This window comes from Cutaneotrichosporon oleaginosum, assembly GCF_008065305.1.
Source record: "Cutaneotrichosporon oleaginosum strain ATCC 20508 chromosome Unknown ATCC20508_contig07, whole genome shotgun sequence".
Classification (NCBI taxonomy): Eukaryota; Fungi; Basidiomycota; class Tremellomycetes; order Trichosporonales; family Trichosporonaceae; genus Cutaneotrichosporon; species Cutaneotrichosporon oleaginosum.
In genome coordinates, this window is record NW_027072176.1 from 768,937 (window position 1) to 782,459 (window position 13,523).

General features: G+C 61.6%; 7 protein-coding genes across 7 annotated transcripts; 4 read left to right on the forward strand and 3 right to left on the reverse strand.

Moving 5' to 3' along the window:
* Positions 1 to 22: 22 nt before the first annotated feature.
* Positions 23 to 1,870, reverse strand: COLE_07530 (uncharacterized protein; the record flags this gene model as incomplete). The annotated part of the gene is made up of 5 exons (XM_018423264.2): positions 23 to 205; positions 241 to 919; positions 962 to 1,160; positions 1,253 to 1,513; positions 1,663 to 1,870. The coding sequence occupies 5 exons, from the start codon at positions 1,868 to 1,870 to the stop codon at positions 23 to 25; spliced, it is 1,530 nt and encodes a 509-aa protein (XP_018278541.1).
* A 374-nt stretch (positions 1,871 to 2,244) lies between these two features.
* COLE_07531 (uncharacterized protein) lies at positions 2,245 to 3,488 on the forward strand (the record flags this gene model as incomplete). Its single annotated transcript, XM_018423263.2, has 2 exons — positions 2,245 to 2,673; positions 2,751 to 3,488. 2 exons carry the CDS (start codon positions 2,245 to 2,247, stop codon positions 3,486 to 3,488), a joined length of 1,167 nt encoding a protein of 388 aa, XP_018278540.1.
* Positions 3,489 to 4,674: 1,186 nt separating this feature from the next.
* Positions 4,675 to 7,092, forward strand: COLE_07532 (uncharacterized protein; the record flags this gene model as incomplete). The annotated part of the gene is made up of 3 exons (XM_018424807.1): positions 4,675 to 5,022; positions 5,058 to 6,902; positions 7,009 to 7,092. The coding sequence occupies 3 exons, from the start codon at positions 4,675 to 4,677 to the stop codon at positions 7,090 to 7,092; spliced, it is 2,277 nt and encodes a 758-aa protein (XP_018278539.1).
* Positions 7,093 to 7,139: 47 nt separating this feature from the next.
* Positions 7,140 to 8,177, forward strand: COLE_07533 (uncharacterized protein; the record flags this gene model as incomplete). The annotated part of the gene is made up of 1 exon (XM_018423262.2): positions 7,140 to 8,177. One exon carries the CDS (start codon positions 7,140 to 7,142, stop codon positions 8,175 to 8,177), a length of 1,038 nt encoding a protein of 345 aa, XP_018278538.1.
* A 450-nt stretch (positions 8,178 to 8,627) lies between these two features.
* Positions 8,628 to 9,193, forward strand: COLE_07534 (uncharacterized protein; the record flags this gene model as incomplete). Its single annotated transcript, XM_018425399.1, has 3 exons — positions 8,628 to 8,779; positions 8,875 to 8,930; positions 8,964 to 9,193. 3 exons carry the CDS (start codon positions 8,628 to 8,630, stop codon positions 9,191 to 9,193), a joined length of 438 nt encoding a protein of 145 aa, XP_018278537.1.
* Positions 9,194 to 9,554: 361 nt separating this feature from the next.
* On the reverse strand, positions 9,555 to 11,294 carry COLE_07535 (uncharacterized protein; the record flags this gene model as incomplete). The annotated part of the gene is made up of 3 exons (XM_065626552.1): positions 9,555 to 10,744; positions 10,962 to 11,109; positions 11,157 to 11,294. 3 exons carry the CDS (start codon positions 11,292 to 11,294, stop codon positions 9,555 to 9,557), a joined length of 1,476 nt encoding a protein of 491 aa, XP_065482169.1.
* A 1,198-nt stretch (positions 11,295 to 12,492) lies between these two features.
* COLE_07536 (uncharacterized protein) lies at positions 12,493 to 13,293 on the reverse strand (the record flags this gene model as incomplete). The annotated part of the gene is made up of 3 exons (XM_018420849.2): positions 12,493 to 12,827; positions 12,860 to 13,046; positions 13,078 to 13,293. The coding sequence occupies 3 exons, from the start codon at positions 13,291 to 13,293 to the stop codon at positions 12,493 to 12,495; spliced, it is 738 nt and encodes a 245-aa protein (XP_018278535.2).
* Between the last annotated feature and the right edge of the window lie 230 nt (positions 13,294 to 13,523).

The following is a 13,523-nucleotide window of genomic DNA, read 5'->3' on the forward strand; positions in this document are numbered from 1 at the left end:
ACCGCGTCCGTCCGGGTCACGCCTACTCGTGCTTGGGCGTACGCGCCATGTAAAGCTTACGCACTTCGTCGCCGACTTCGAGGCGACGGCTGCCCTCGAGGTATTGCATCGTTTCGTAGTACGTCGAGGGCACGACGGCGCGTCCGATCGGCTTGCCGTCGGGTTTCTTCATTGTGAAGTAGAACGTGTTGGTCTCTTGGCGCTCCTGCGCGTCAGCTAAAGTCCCACATTCTAACGTACGCCAGTCTTGACATCTTGCACCTCGGCCTTGACCATGATGTGGGCCTTGGCTTCGCCGTCCTGCTCCTCAGTCGGCTTGGTCGTCTTGAGCACCTTGGACGTGAGGCGGACAATGGCGCCGATAGGCACGGGGAGACGGAACACAATCTGGTCAAGCGACTGGAAGCGGAGCGGGGTGTGCGCGAACGTCGCGGCCGTCGTAAAGCACAGCTCATACGCCTGGCGCATGAGGAAGCCACCAAACACCTTGCCGTGCAGGTTGCGCTCCTGCGGGAACATGAGCTGCACGCTCTCGTTGACCGTCTTGGCCATCGGGACCATGATCTCGCCGTCGAGCGTGTTGTCCTTCGAGTCACGGATGGAGCGCATCAGCTCGTGCAGCTCGGCCGACTCGCGCGCGTCGGGCGGCGCCTTGTCCAGCGTGCGCTTGGCCAGCGCAACGCGGTGGTCCTTGTGCTCCTGCCCAAAGTTCCACAGCGTCTGTTCCTCAGGCGTCTCGATGACCAGCTGCGGCACCTTGCGCGCCTTGCCTGTGTGGGCGTCGCGCGCGACCATGGCGAAACGGCCAAGCATGAGCGTGTCGCTCTCGTCAGAGCCGGGGCGCGTGCCCTCCATCTTGACGAACACCTCCATCGACGAGTTACCCGTCCAGGTGACAAAGCCTGAGAAGCGGAGGTCACTGCGTGTGAGCTATGACGGCGGTGATCTAGTCGTGTCTCACCGAACATTCTCATGGTTCAGGACGCCGAACATGTCAAGACGGTCCGCGCTCGCCGTGGCAATGTACAGGCCGGCCTTGGCGGCCTCGGTGTGGAAGTTCTCGGTCGCACGCCCATCGGCCGCGATTACGACGGGCAGACAGTGCCGGTATGCTACGGCGCCAGCGAGCGAGTCGAGGTTCTCGAGCAACTTGCCCATACCTGTACGAGATGTGAGCCCTGACCAATCGGCGATCGGCAAATGACGGGGTGACAAACCATTCCCATCTCTGATCTCGTTGGCATCAACTCACGGAAGCCACCGGAGAAGTTGACGTAGAGGTCGTACAGGCGGGGGTCAGAGGCGAGGGGGAGGTCAAACGAGGTGAAGCTCGCGCTCATAGGCTTGGGCTTGACGAGGGCCTCCTTCTGCTCCTCAGTGAGAGGTGGGTACTTCTTCGCGCGTTCCTGTGCGGGAGGCTCGAGTTCTGGTGCACCGCACCCCGCGTTCATCCACGGCACAGGGTGCGCGCGCATGACCATCGGGGTGTCACTCTGGGTCTTGGGCGAGTGCTCTGGACATCAGTGGCTGGGAGGGCGTGCGGTGTGGATGGACGAGTCTCAGAGGGTAGTCGCATTCCGCACGGATGGTGCACGGCCGGGCGGAGAATTGCAATTGGTGCGATGCAGGCTGTACATGCTCTGTGATGATGGAGCAACTCACGGGAGACATGGGTGAGAAGACGGTCGATCTCGCCGAGGGTGAGGAGCTGCTTGCGGGCAGCAGCGCGGGGTGTGGCAGCTCCGTCTGTAGAACCATTTGGAGGGGCGAGGTTTGATTGACTGGCGCTGGTGGCCAGGGCGCGTGCGATGGGCGAGTGGGGAGTCATGACGCGTCGGAGTGGGCTGGATGCCGCGCGAATGGCGTACATGATAAATGAGGAAGTGGTGGCGAGGGGGGGGAGCTCGGCAGTAGAGTTCGGCACGGGGGACCTGGGAGAGAGTCGAGGAGGAGGATGACGATTGAGATGGGGACGACGAGGGAGGGGCGGAAACCGATTCACCGAAGGGTTGATCACCTGCCCGCTCTCCCAATCTCGCTCGGTCCGAAGAGTGGAGGTCGGTGGAGGTCCGGCACGTGGTATTTGCCGATCACTCAATCCAAGTGGGCTGGAATCCAAAGTGGGGCAGGAAGAGCTGGCCCAGCTGGAGATGACAGTGGAGGTCGGAAATGGAAATTCAGCCAAAGTACACCACCTCCTTCATCCATCCATCTCTGCTCGTGTCTACTCATCTGTTAACAACAATGTCGCTGCGGCCTCTGCTCGCCACTCCAGGCGGTCTAGGCTTGCGCGGTTTATCAACCTTTGCTAGGAGACCACATCCGTCTCACGTTGTCCGCTCTCTCCCATCCCGCCCCTCCACCACCCACCGCACCTTCTTCACCTCGACACTCACCGCCCTCTCCGAAGCCGTCGGGTCGACGCCTTTACCAGGCCTCCTCGCCGCATCTCCCGTGCCGCTTTGGGCCTCCATTGTCGGCCTCGCCCTGACAGTACGCCTCGGCATCACTTTCCCCCTGCAGCTGTGGCAGCGGCGGCGCGTGTGGCGTGCACGCAAGTTCGTCGTGCCCGAGATGAAGCGGATCAACGACGAGCTGGCTGTGCAGATGGCAGTACAGAGCAAACGCGAGGGGCTCACATATGAAAAGTACCGGGAACGACTCAAGGCCGAGGTGAGTGCGCGCGCGGGGAAGCATTGACGGGCGGCCTTCATCTTCTGCCACCTTCCGCTCGCATTTACTGATATCAGCTCGCTACTCGCCAAGCCGCCCTTCACAAGAAGCACGGTACGCACCCCACGACCACCATGCTCGTTCCACTCGCCGTCTCCGTCCCCTTGTTCATAGTGATGAGTATGACGATCCGGCAAGCTGTCACAACATATCCGGAGCTCGCTGCCCAGTCCTTCCTTTGGGTCGAGCACATGGGTCTCCCGGACAAGCAGTGGATCCTGCCGATGGTTGCGGGTCTACTGGGATTCGGAAACGCGGAGAACGCCAGCGTGCGCTACGATGCGCGTAAGGAGGCAGCGGCGGCTGCTGAGGCCCCATCTTCATCACCACCTTCCTCCACCCCTCCACCCTCCACTCCCTCCTCTTCTCCCTCCACTCGTCCCTCTCCTCCACCGTCCACGACACCCCCCTGGAAGCAAACACGAAAGTTCTCTACCACGCCTGCCCAAGAGGACAAGCATACTGGCCCCCAGCACTTTGGCAAGCGACGAGTAGCGGCCAAGCCCCGTGCGGTGGCGCAGATTCCAGGCGCGCCGAAGCCAACCCTCCAGCCAATGCGTGCGACGAAGGTCAAGGGACCCAAGGCAAGCGACATGGTTGAAGAGACGCACTGGGCCGCACGACTGCTGCCACAAAACCGCGAGTGGGTTCAGAAGGCACTCACGACAACATTGCGCGGCGCGAGCTTCCTCGTCATTGTTGTGGGGCTTCAGATGCCTGCGGTAAGTTTAAGCTGGGCCTGTGAGAGCGAGTGATACGCGCGAGTGCCGATGAGCTCGGAGGAACTGGCGAGACTTGTTGATGACGGGCTGTACCATTCACCTCTGATGGTCTTTGTCTGAGTTGGACCGCCGCGACGTACCCATCAGTGTCTCAGAGCCCACTTTGCATTGCAAGGCCGCGATCCGTGATCCGCTGACCTCAGGCCGTCGTCTGGTACTGGACGTGCAGCATGACCTTCACATTCCTGCAGAACATTTACTTCGACCGCGCAGACAGGCGCGAGCGCGCCGAAATGGAGGCGCTGAAGGTGTAATGGCACGACTCTGCATCGCATCTTACCTAGAGCCATCGAAACAGCTAAGCCCGACACGACTCGCCTAGACAATCACAATGCATAGCTCGCCGGGCCAGTAAATGCCCCGCACGGAGGCGATACGATTAATCACATCAGTACCCCGCCCGTGCACGCCGGGCATCATGAACAAAGCTAACCCGAACTCATCCTTTGTTGTTGGGTTAGCCTCATTCGAGCCGTTACACACTGCCCGCTCACGATGTCGGCAAACTGGACTGGCCTCGCACCATCACACGCGGCCTCACTGCACCACTTTGCTCTCAGCGCACCCTTCTCACTGCTCACTTGTCCGCGCCCCGGCACCCCCTACATTGCGTTATAAAATGCGCCTCGGCCTGATCCATGTCTTCCACCATCCCCACCAACTTTGCAACCGTCCTCGTCGCTCCCTTTTACCGCCGCCTCTTCCTCCACTCCTCCCCTACCGCACTGGCTCTCACCGATAGCGCGCCAAACCAGTAAGTTCTTTCGTCGCCCCGCTCTGCCCCTCGTCTCTCCACCACACCTCGCACCTTCCTTGTCACTCGCATCTCTCACCCTTCCACAATCACTGTGCAACTTGCATCTCACCTACTGACAACCTACTCCTTACTCACTGCGCTCTTCTCGAGCAATCTGCCAGTCACCCTATCTTAGCACCTCACCGTCGCAATACTCGCTCGGTCGCCCATCCCCTCCTCCTCCACTGCTCACTCTCGCCCCCTGCTCCTCGCACCCATCAACTGACACCAGTGATCCCAAATAGCAGGGGACCTCCAGCCCCCTTCAAAGTCATGTATCCCAACAACTCCTCGGCAACCACTCGCGACAGCACGCCGTCCGCTGGCACCACAAGCAGGTCGAATCTTCCTGCCCCCAACAACATGCCACCCATGAACCGCGTGCGCCGCGTATCTGGCATGCGCAACTTGATCCAGCGCTCGCCGCAGGTCAGCTTTGCTGAACAAGCGCCGCCACCGCGTCCCCCCAAAACCCGAGGCAGCGTTGACCTGATGTTTGACCTTGCTGAGGGTTACGTTCGCAATAGACAGCACATCCAGCCGTCCTCGCACTCGGAAGGGCAGGGAGCCCAGCAACGCCAGTTCAAGCAGACGGGCCCCGAGCCTGAGCAACACGACCCTGCGAAAGATCACGCCACGGCAACAACACCCAAGCTCGAGCCAGCTCAGCGTGAGGGAGGACGTGTACCCTCACTCAAGTCGCTCATTCCCGTGAGCCCCAAGGTCTAGGATCCCGCTGACATCAGTCCAAGACTGCCTCCAGTTCTCTCAAGCCTGGCACCGGCAGCTCTGCTGAAGAGCGGGGACATACCTTCTCCCAGAGGGTCGTGCCAGCTGATAAAGTAACAACATCCCCTCCTCCCCGCCCACGCCGCTCCTCGCGCCGCGGGCTTGTCAAGAAGCTTAGCATCGGCCTGACATACCGCGATCAAAATCCACCTCAAGCTCTCGCGAGGGACGCCGCGGACGCGCTGACGTGCCAACCCACCCGCAACCTTCACATCGCGGCTGTGGTCCAGTCAACCAGTGATACAGCTCACGAGCCCAACCACATTGTACCACGCCAGCGTCGCAACGCCATATCGCATGGCTCTGGAGTGTCGCGCTCCGGAGCCCTGCCATTCCCTGAGCTACAGACGCCGAAGGCCATTTCGCAGGAAGACGCCGTTGACAATGAGAACGGCCAGTCCAAAGACTGCGGAAATCACGAGCACCACAATGGCGAGAACCTTCAGAATGTAGCCCTCCAACCAGGCGCAACTCAGCCAACCAGTAATCAGGAGGCAAACGAAACCGTCCTGGACGGCCAAGCGGGGAAATGGCAGCCCTTCCGCAAATCATTCATTCGCGGCACACAAACAGACCAGAGAGCTCAGCCTGCTGTCCGCGAACGCAAGATTTCCTTCTCCTCTATCGTTTCCAAAGGCTCGGGCACTACCCGCGCGATCAGCCGGACGCTGAGAAAGAGTCTGGCGAGACAGGAGCCTGCCATCAGACTTGAGGAGGATAGCACTGAGAATGTAGGCGCCACCAGTAACGTCAAGAATACCGCCAAGTGCGACCCCACGTCGACCTTGACCCATGTGGCCCCCCAGGATGCTGATATCGTCCCACAGGACTCCGCATCCACGGCGGAGAACCTGATCAAGGCTAAGGAGTCCCTCAACGATTCACTCACAGATTGCGAGTCGAGGTGCGCCCAAACCGCCTTCTCAACTATAACAGCGGTCAGTCTCGGGGCTGAAGCCAACACGTCACTCGACGATACCTGGCCGCCAGAGCAGCTCGCTGCTGTCGTCGCTAAGGTTGAAGCTCGCGCCGCAGCCGACGGCGTGGACCTCGACACTGTTTCCATCGACCTAGACTGGGGAGCCACCCGGCCTATGACTTTCCGCAGACGAGTTAGCGAGCTCGTGAGCGCTGGAACTGCGATGAGCAACGAGGAGATGGCGTTCTGGGAGCGCAACAAGTTCCGGGCATCGATTTTCGGTGTGGAGGGTATCGACTTCTCTGAGAAGCTTCCTTGGCGTGTCTACAGCTCAGGGAAGTCACCGAAGGACAAGCCGACCTGGCCCACCAAAACCGAAGCCTCCGGAGGCGGCGTGCTAGGCAGTGAGCTGGATCTTCGAGACGTCACGTATGGTAATAGCTTGGCCTTTCAGGCGCGCCAACAGGCTGCGGGTAATGCGCGGGCTCACCAGTCTGAGGCCCCACCACCGACGCCTCCCGGCTCCTCGACGTCTGAGGTGATGCCCAGAGCGACGAACTCTCGGGAGGCCTCTAGGGAGCACGAGCACGATACCCCGTTGCCGCGCGGAGTCCTGCGTGGAGCATACCACACCACGCTAACGGTCGACACGCAACCCACCGCCTACCTCATGACGCAACTGTTTCAGCCAGACGTCTCCACTTCGTTGGAGTCGGAGGACATGAACCTCACAGCCCTGGGCCTCGCCTCACCCACGACCCCGACCACCTCGGCGCAGGAGTATCTCGTGCGTGGCGTCCTCCGTTCGCGCGCTGCGCCGCTGCCGGCGCCCCGTGTCGTGAGCGACCCGCCTAGCCACCAGCAGTCGACCACGGCGCGCATGGTGAGCGAACCGGCCCACATGCCCCTCCCACCCTCGCCCCCCGCCCCGGAAATCTCCATCCCTTCCGAAATGACGGCAACTCCCGTGCCCGCCAAGAGCACACAAGGCAGGCGTATTCCTACCCCTCTCCGAGCGGCATGGCAGAATATCCTTGCTGAGACAGGGCACGCCCAGGCTGAGAGGGTTGTAGGAGAAGCACATCCCAGTGAGACACGCGCCAGCGTGTCGGCGGAAAGGATGCCGAACAACACACAAGACTTGGAGAACTGGACAGGCGCGAAGCACAAACATCGCTCCCTGGTGCCGAGGGAGTGGATGGCAGCAGCCGACGAGCAAGCCGCGCAACGACATGTCGCACCTGCCGCAGCGGCCATCTACACGCCGGCGGCGATATTGGACGACACGCACCAGGCTAAAAGGAAGGGCAGTTTCCGCGCGTCTGTCCGCGGCTTATTCAAGGATGACACCAGCCCTGGCCCATCTCTCGCCATCGGGTGGGGAGACGCTGCGACAATTCGCTCTGGCCCGCTTGACTCCGCTCCGCTCTGCGGCACGCAGTCGAGCTCACTGGCTAGTACTTCTCACCAGCCTACAACACACGCACACAATCCAAGCCCAAATGTTGCAGCTGACCGTGCGACGGACGAGCAGATGCCACTACACCCAACTGAACCCAAAAAAAGGTGGATTGCTCGCTTCGAGCGCCGCATGGAGCGCATCGACGTCAGCCTCGAGAGATTGAGCCAGCGTATTGCACCTGGCCTCGTGAAGATTACCAAGAAACCTACCCAAGACACACATGCGCCCCCTTGTGCTGTGCCTCAAGGCCCGGACATCAACCTCTTTCACCACCGTCCTGATCCGCAAGCGAGACATGACCAACGCTCTTGTGACAGCAATCCCAAAGATGTCGTTCCTCGGCAGAACACATCACACCTGACTCCTCCGCCAGAACCTAATGAGAGTCATTCTCGCGCGTCTTCATCCCCCTTTGTGCTCACTACGGACCATGCCACAGATCTAAACGGACATCTTACCTCACCTTTCGCACCAGAAGAGCCGCATGTGCCCGAGCTTCCCAGCCACGCACAGCTGTTGGAGGACACTGAGTCGCACACGGATGCGGACGAGCACTCTGGCTCAGACTTGGAGGGGCTGACAGCAATCACGGAGATGACAGAGCTGCCGACCATATCAGAAGGCTCGTTTGACCCAGACGCCACTTCGACGCCGCGCGCGCTCGCACCGCGCACCTCACGCAACAAAGGATGGTAGGAGGGTGGGGTGCTCCCCTGTCACATCATTGCAGCTGCCTGTAACTCCTGTATGACTTCGTGTCTGTACATTCTGAGAGGCAGATAATCGACTCCCTGGGTCGGTAGCGAACGAACGCGCGTCTTTAGAGCGTAGGGTAGTCGCATGCATCGACTGTCAATAATTGCGAAATATGGCCGGCGGATCAGATAACCAAAAGTGACTGACCCAGATGAGGAACGGAGCAGATCCACATTCCTCGGTTCCGCTCGCCTCGTTAGCACCGTCAACCTCACGCAAACAAGCAGGCACGCGCTGACACCGGGTGAGTGGACGTGGAAGCGCTTGGCGCTGTGCGTTGCGCGGAGCGAGGTGCGGAGTGCACGCGCTATATGAATGCGCGAGCTCACCCCCTCTCTCCGCCCACCCAGCTACCACTTACCCACCCCCCAAACACTACTACTCCACATCATGCAGAAGGTCACGACGATCACGAACGACACGTGGTTCCAGGACGCCAAGGTCGAGGCGCCCAACTTCAAGACGCCGCAGCTCACGACCATGACGATGGAGTCGACGTACAAGGGCGACATGGAGGGTGTGAGCGTGGGGTGCTATGTGATGTGAGCGGCTTCCATCCCATGCTCCTTCTCTCCTACTGTTTTCATCTCCTCTTTTCCCCGCCACTGCTCTTCACATGGAGCCCAACTGACCCCAGGGCGGCCTACAACACCCCCGTCGCGGAGGGCAAGCAGCCCGAGGACTGGACGTTTGGTGCGCACTAATCACCCGACTCGCTGACCCCAGCCGGCGTCGCGACCTTCGAGGGCACCGTGCTCGGCAAGAAGGGGACGTTTGCCGTGCAGTGCATTGGCAAGGTGCTCGATGGATGGAGCGAGGCGGAGAACACCATCGTCGAGGGTACGGGGACTGGTGAGCTTGCGGGGCTCAGTGGACGCGGTGGTTTCAAGTTCAAGATCCCTACGGATGGGTGCCCTAAGGACATGCCGGTAGAGTGGGAGATTGAGTTCAAGTAGCCATTGGGCTGAGGAGGAGGAGGATAGGAGCGTAGGTGGATGCAGAATGTGCGGAGGTGGACTGCGGGATTGTTATGCGTCCAGTGCGCGGTGACAGTCCGCTTTTTGGAGTGCTAGTGTTGGCGTGGCCAGTAATGGGTCAACATCATGGTGTGCTCCACCTCGCATTTATCCCAGTATCATTCATGCTTCAGACGATGCTATCAACAACTATCCCACAATAATGTGCCACCGCCACACCAAGACAACCCATTACCCGAGGCTATACTCTGCCACACCCTGAGCGCCTACACATCCGCCTGCTCTACAATCGACGACCCAACTTCGTCCCCTCAGCGTACACTCCGCCCAAAACGGGGCCTTAGAGCTGGTAACGGAAGCTCTCCGACTCCTCGAGCACAACGACACCACGGTCGGCGCGGCCGTTCTGGTACTTGAACCAGGCCATGAGGCCGAGGATGCCGACGACGTTGGACGACTGGAGGGCGATGGAGAGCGTCATGCCCGTAGGGTATCCGGCCTTGGCCTCGCGCTCCATGAACGCGACGGACGCGAGAATGCCGCCAACGCCGCCAAACGCGACGACGAGGGCCGACGAGAAGCCACGCTTGGACTGGCGGCGCACGCTCGTCTGGCTCCACGACACGATCATGGGGATGAGGGCGGTGATGCCGCCGAACGCGAGGAAGACGCCGAAGAGGCGCGCACCCTTCTGCGTGAGGGGGAGCTTCCAGAAGATCGTGGCGCCGATGACGAGACACACGTTGTTGGCGAGCAGGACGGGCCCGCGGACGCGGAAGCGGTCGGAGAGGCGCGCCGAAATCATGGCCGGCACGACGGCCCACACGTACACGGGACACACGAGGAGCTGGATCTCCATGTTGGTGAAGCCCATGCTGGCGAGGATGGCGGGGAGGAAGAAGGCGATCTGGTACGCGCCGAGGGTCGTGCCCATGAAGATGTAGGCGAAGAGCCAGATCTTGAGGTCGCCGGCATAGCGGAAGAACTTGGGCCAGGTGATCTTGTCGGCGACGGCGTCGCCACGGTCGCGGTTGATGCGGGTCTTGACCCAGTGGCGCTGCTCCTCGGTGATAAATGTTGCCTTGTCGGGGAAGTCGACGAGGAAGACCCATGCGACGGCGCCGACGACGACGGTGACGAGACCCCAGATGACAAAGATCCACGACCAGCCGCGCAGCCCGCCCTTGAGGTCGAGGTGGGACATGCACCACGAGAGGATGGCGGCAAAGCCCGTGACGGCGATCGAGGTCGAGTAGAACCATGACATGCGCTGCGCCATCTCGTGGCGCGGGTACCAGCAGGAAATGAGGAACGAGCCACCGGGGAAGAGGACGGCCTCGAAAACACCGAGGAGGGCGCGCAGGCCCGCGAGGCCGTGGCGGTTCTTGACAAAGCCCATGCCGATCGTTACGATGCCCCACGCAACAACGGCGGCACCGAGCCAGTGCCGCACGCCGTACTTGCGCAGACCCATCTGCGAGGGCACCTCGAGCAGAATGTAGGGGATGAAGAAGACGAGGGACGCGATACCTGCTAGTTAGCATGTCGGTGTCTCAGGAATAAAGTTGGATTTTGTGACATAAGCCAGGAACACCTCAACATCCAGGGCGGGCCCCGCCGCTTTCGCCACCTCGCCGCCACATCACCTGCCACCCGCCACCAACCACCCGCCACCACCAGGCCACTGGCAACCCGCCACGCCACGCCACGCCGCACCCACGGCGCCCGCCTGGCCGCCCACCATCACCGGAAATGGAAAACTCACCGTAGCCGTTGTTGGCTGTGGTCATTTGAAGGTCCTTCATCATCTGGAGGTTGTTGGCCGCGCGAGCAAACGAGAGGTTGTTGCGGTCGATGAGTGAGATGGAGTAGACTGCACCGAGGACAGGAATGAGCTAGGCGTTAGCTGCTGCGTCCAGTCATGTGCCAGCAGCCAACTCACCCGCCAGTCAATCTTCCTGCGCGTGTGCTTGACGAATGCCGGGTCGAAACCATGGTCGATATCGCCGTGCCAGTCGTCGCGCGACTCGTCGAACTCGCGGTGGTCGACCTCGCCCTTCTCGAGGCTGGGCACGGGCATCTGCTTCTCGACGTCGGCCATTGTTGTGTTGTGATGCGGGTGTCTGGAACCTCATAAGGCAGGCTTTAGTGCTTTAGTACTTTCTCGCTCTCGCCCAGGCTCGCTCATGCATGCGTCCGCGTGACGCCACGATCGTGTCGAGGCATTGAGCTCGCGCTGATTCGCCCCCGCGCCGGGCCCCGCAACCCCGCTGACCGAATCCCGTCGCAAGGGAGTCGTAGCGAACGACAAGATGAACACATGCATGCGGGAGGAGCAGTGTGGGGTGGTCCGGGGTGCGCGGGGCAGACAACATCCCGCGGTCACCGGATGCACCGGCCGAGCTTGGCGCATACCGTGCAGCCCAGGTTACCTGCCTTATGCTCCAGAGTAGTTCTGGGCCCAAATGCCCAAATGACCTCGGTCAGCTTGCCAAGCCATCCAGAAAGACCAGGCTGGGCGGGAGGCAGATGAGAGGAGTGCTAGGAGATCTCGGTGATCGGGTCGGATCAGTGCCGGGCAATTCCGCGTGGATTCGCACTGTGGCTCTTGCGCCCCGCTTATCCCCTGCGCCCCAGGCCCTGCGCCCTGCGCCCTGCCGCGGATCGTTTCGGTGGTACTGTATTTGGCGATCATCGCTGAGGAGAGAGTGGCGCTCCATCATCACAGCATCAATGATTATATAACTTGGACCGCCCACCCAGCACTCGACATGGCCTGCCGGTCTTCGGGGTAACGGGAACTCAACCCCGCTACTGCGCCACCAGATGCACAGATACAGGTGCACATCCCGACCCGAATTGCGGATGCCGCTGCGTATGCATCGCTCGCTGTGAGTGGGTGGAGATTGTCGGATGCAGACGGTGGTGGACAAGGCCGCTGGTAGATGTCAGTCTGGAGCGGGGCGATCGCTAGGAGATGTGTCTGGAGATAGCACCAAGCGGCAAGATAGTACCTCGCGAACTGCGTACGTGTCGCGATGGGGAGACGTGTACACCTCGGTGGTCCAGGTCTAATCTTGTGGATGCTCACATGGGCCCATACACCCCGCAAGTCCGGATCACCGTCGCTCCTCGATTCTACACAATCCGAGACGGACGGCGCGCGGTGTACCTCACATAGCGATCGACCGCGATCGCGCGACCGCATGGGATAGTAACACCTACGTCCTCGTCTCTTCGGCGCGGCACGCCCAACACTTATGCAATGCAATACATGTCTATGCCTGACACGCGGCCTCGACCTCGGCGACCTCCTTCGGCGCGGGCGTGAGCACCCACGGCCCGTCCTTCGTCACGGCCACCTCGTCTTCTATGCGCACGCCGAGGCCGTGGAACGCCTTCGGGAAGCGCGGGTCGCGGGGGACATACACCCCCGGCTCGATGGTCACCACATGCCCCTCGGAGAGGATGACGCCGCGCTCGGCGCTGGGGCAGTCGTGCAGGTCCGAGCCGACGTGGTGGCTGAGGAAGTGGGGGTAGAGCGTGCGCTCGACGTCCCCGGGTGAGAGGTTGAACCCGATCTGCTTCAGTTCGCGGCCGAGCGCCACGCAGCCTGCGTCAGCGATGCCGGGGGACGGGACTCACTCTCGCGATGCAGCTCGTTGAGATTCGCCTCGCCGGGCTTGCAGCGCGCCACGAGATCCTTTTGCACGTTCAGCACGGCGGTGTACAAGTCGCGCTGGGCGGGCGAGAAGCGCCCCGCGACGGGAAACGTGCGCGTGATGTCGCTCGCGTACATGTGGTACTCGCCGCCCGCGTCGATCAGCACCATCTGGAGTCAGCGCGGTCGCGGCACAACATACGTCGTCTTGGCCCAGCACGCAGTCGTTCCGCGTATAGTGGATGACGAGGGCATTCGCCCCGCTCGCCACGACCGGCACGTAAGCGGGGCGCTCGCTCCCGCCCAGCGCGCAATGGTACTCGAACGTGGCTTGGAGGTTTGCTTCGGTGCCGCCGGCACGCGCGAAGCGCATGACTTGGCAGTGTGCGCGCGCCGAGATCTCGCCCGCGCGCGCCATGAGCGCGAGCTCGGCGGGGCTCTTGCGTATCCGCAGATGCTCCACGACGCGGGCGAGCGGCTTGGCGGCGTCGCTGGCCAGCGCCGCGCTCAGCACGAGGTGCGGCGGGTCGTTGTCGAAGCTCTTCCAGTTGAATGCGCCGGCGGGCGCGTCCCGGTGGAACAGCTTGAGGAGGGAGGATCGGCGGCGGGAGGGGGGCGGGTGCGGCTGCGACGACGCGGATGGCGACG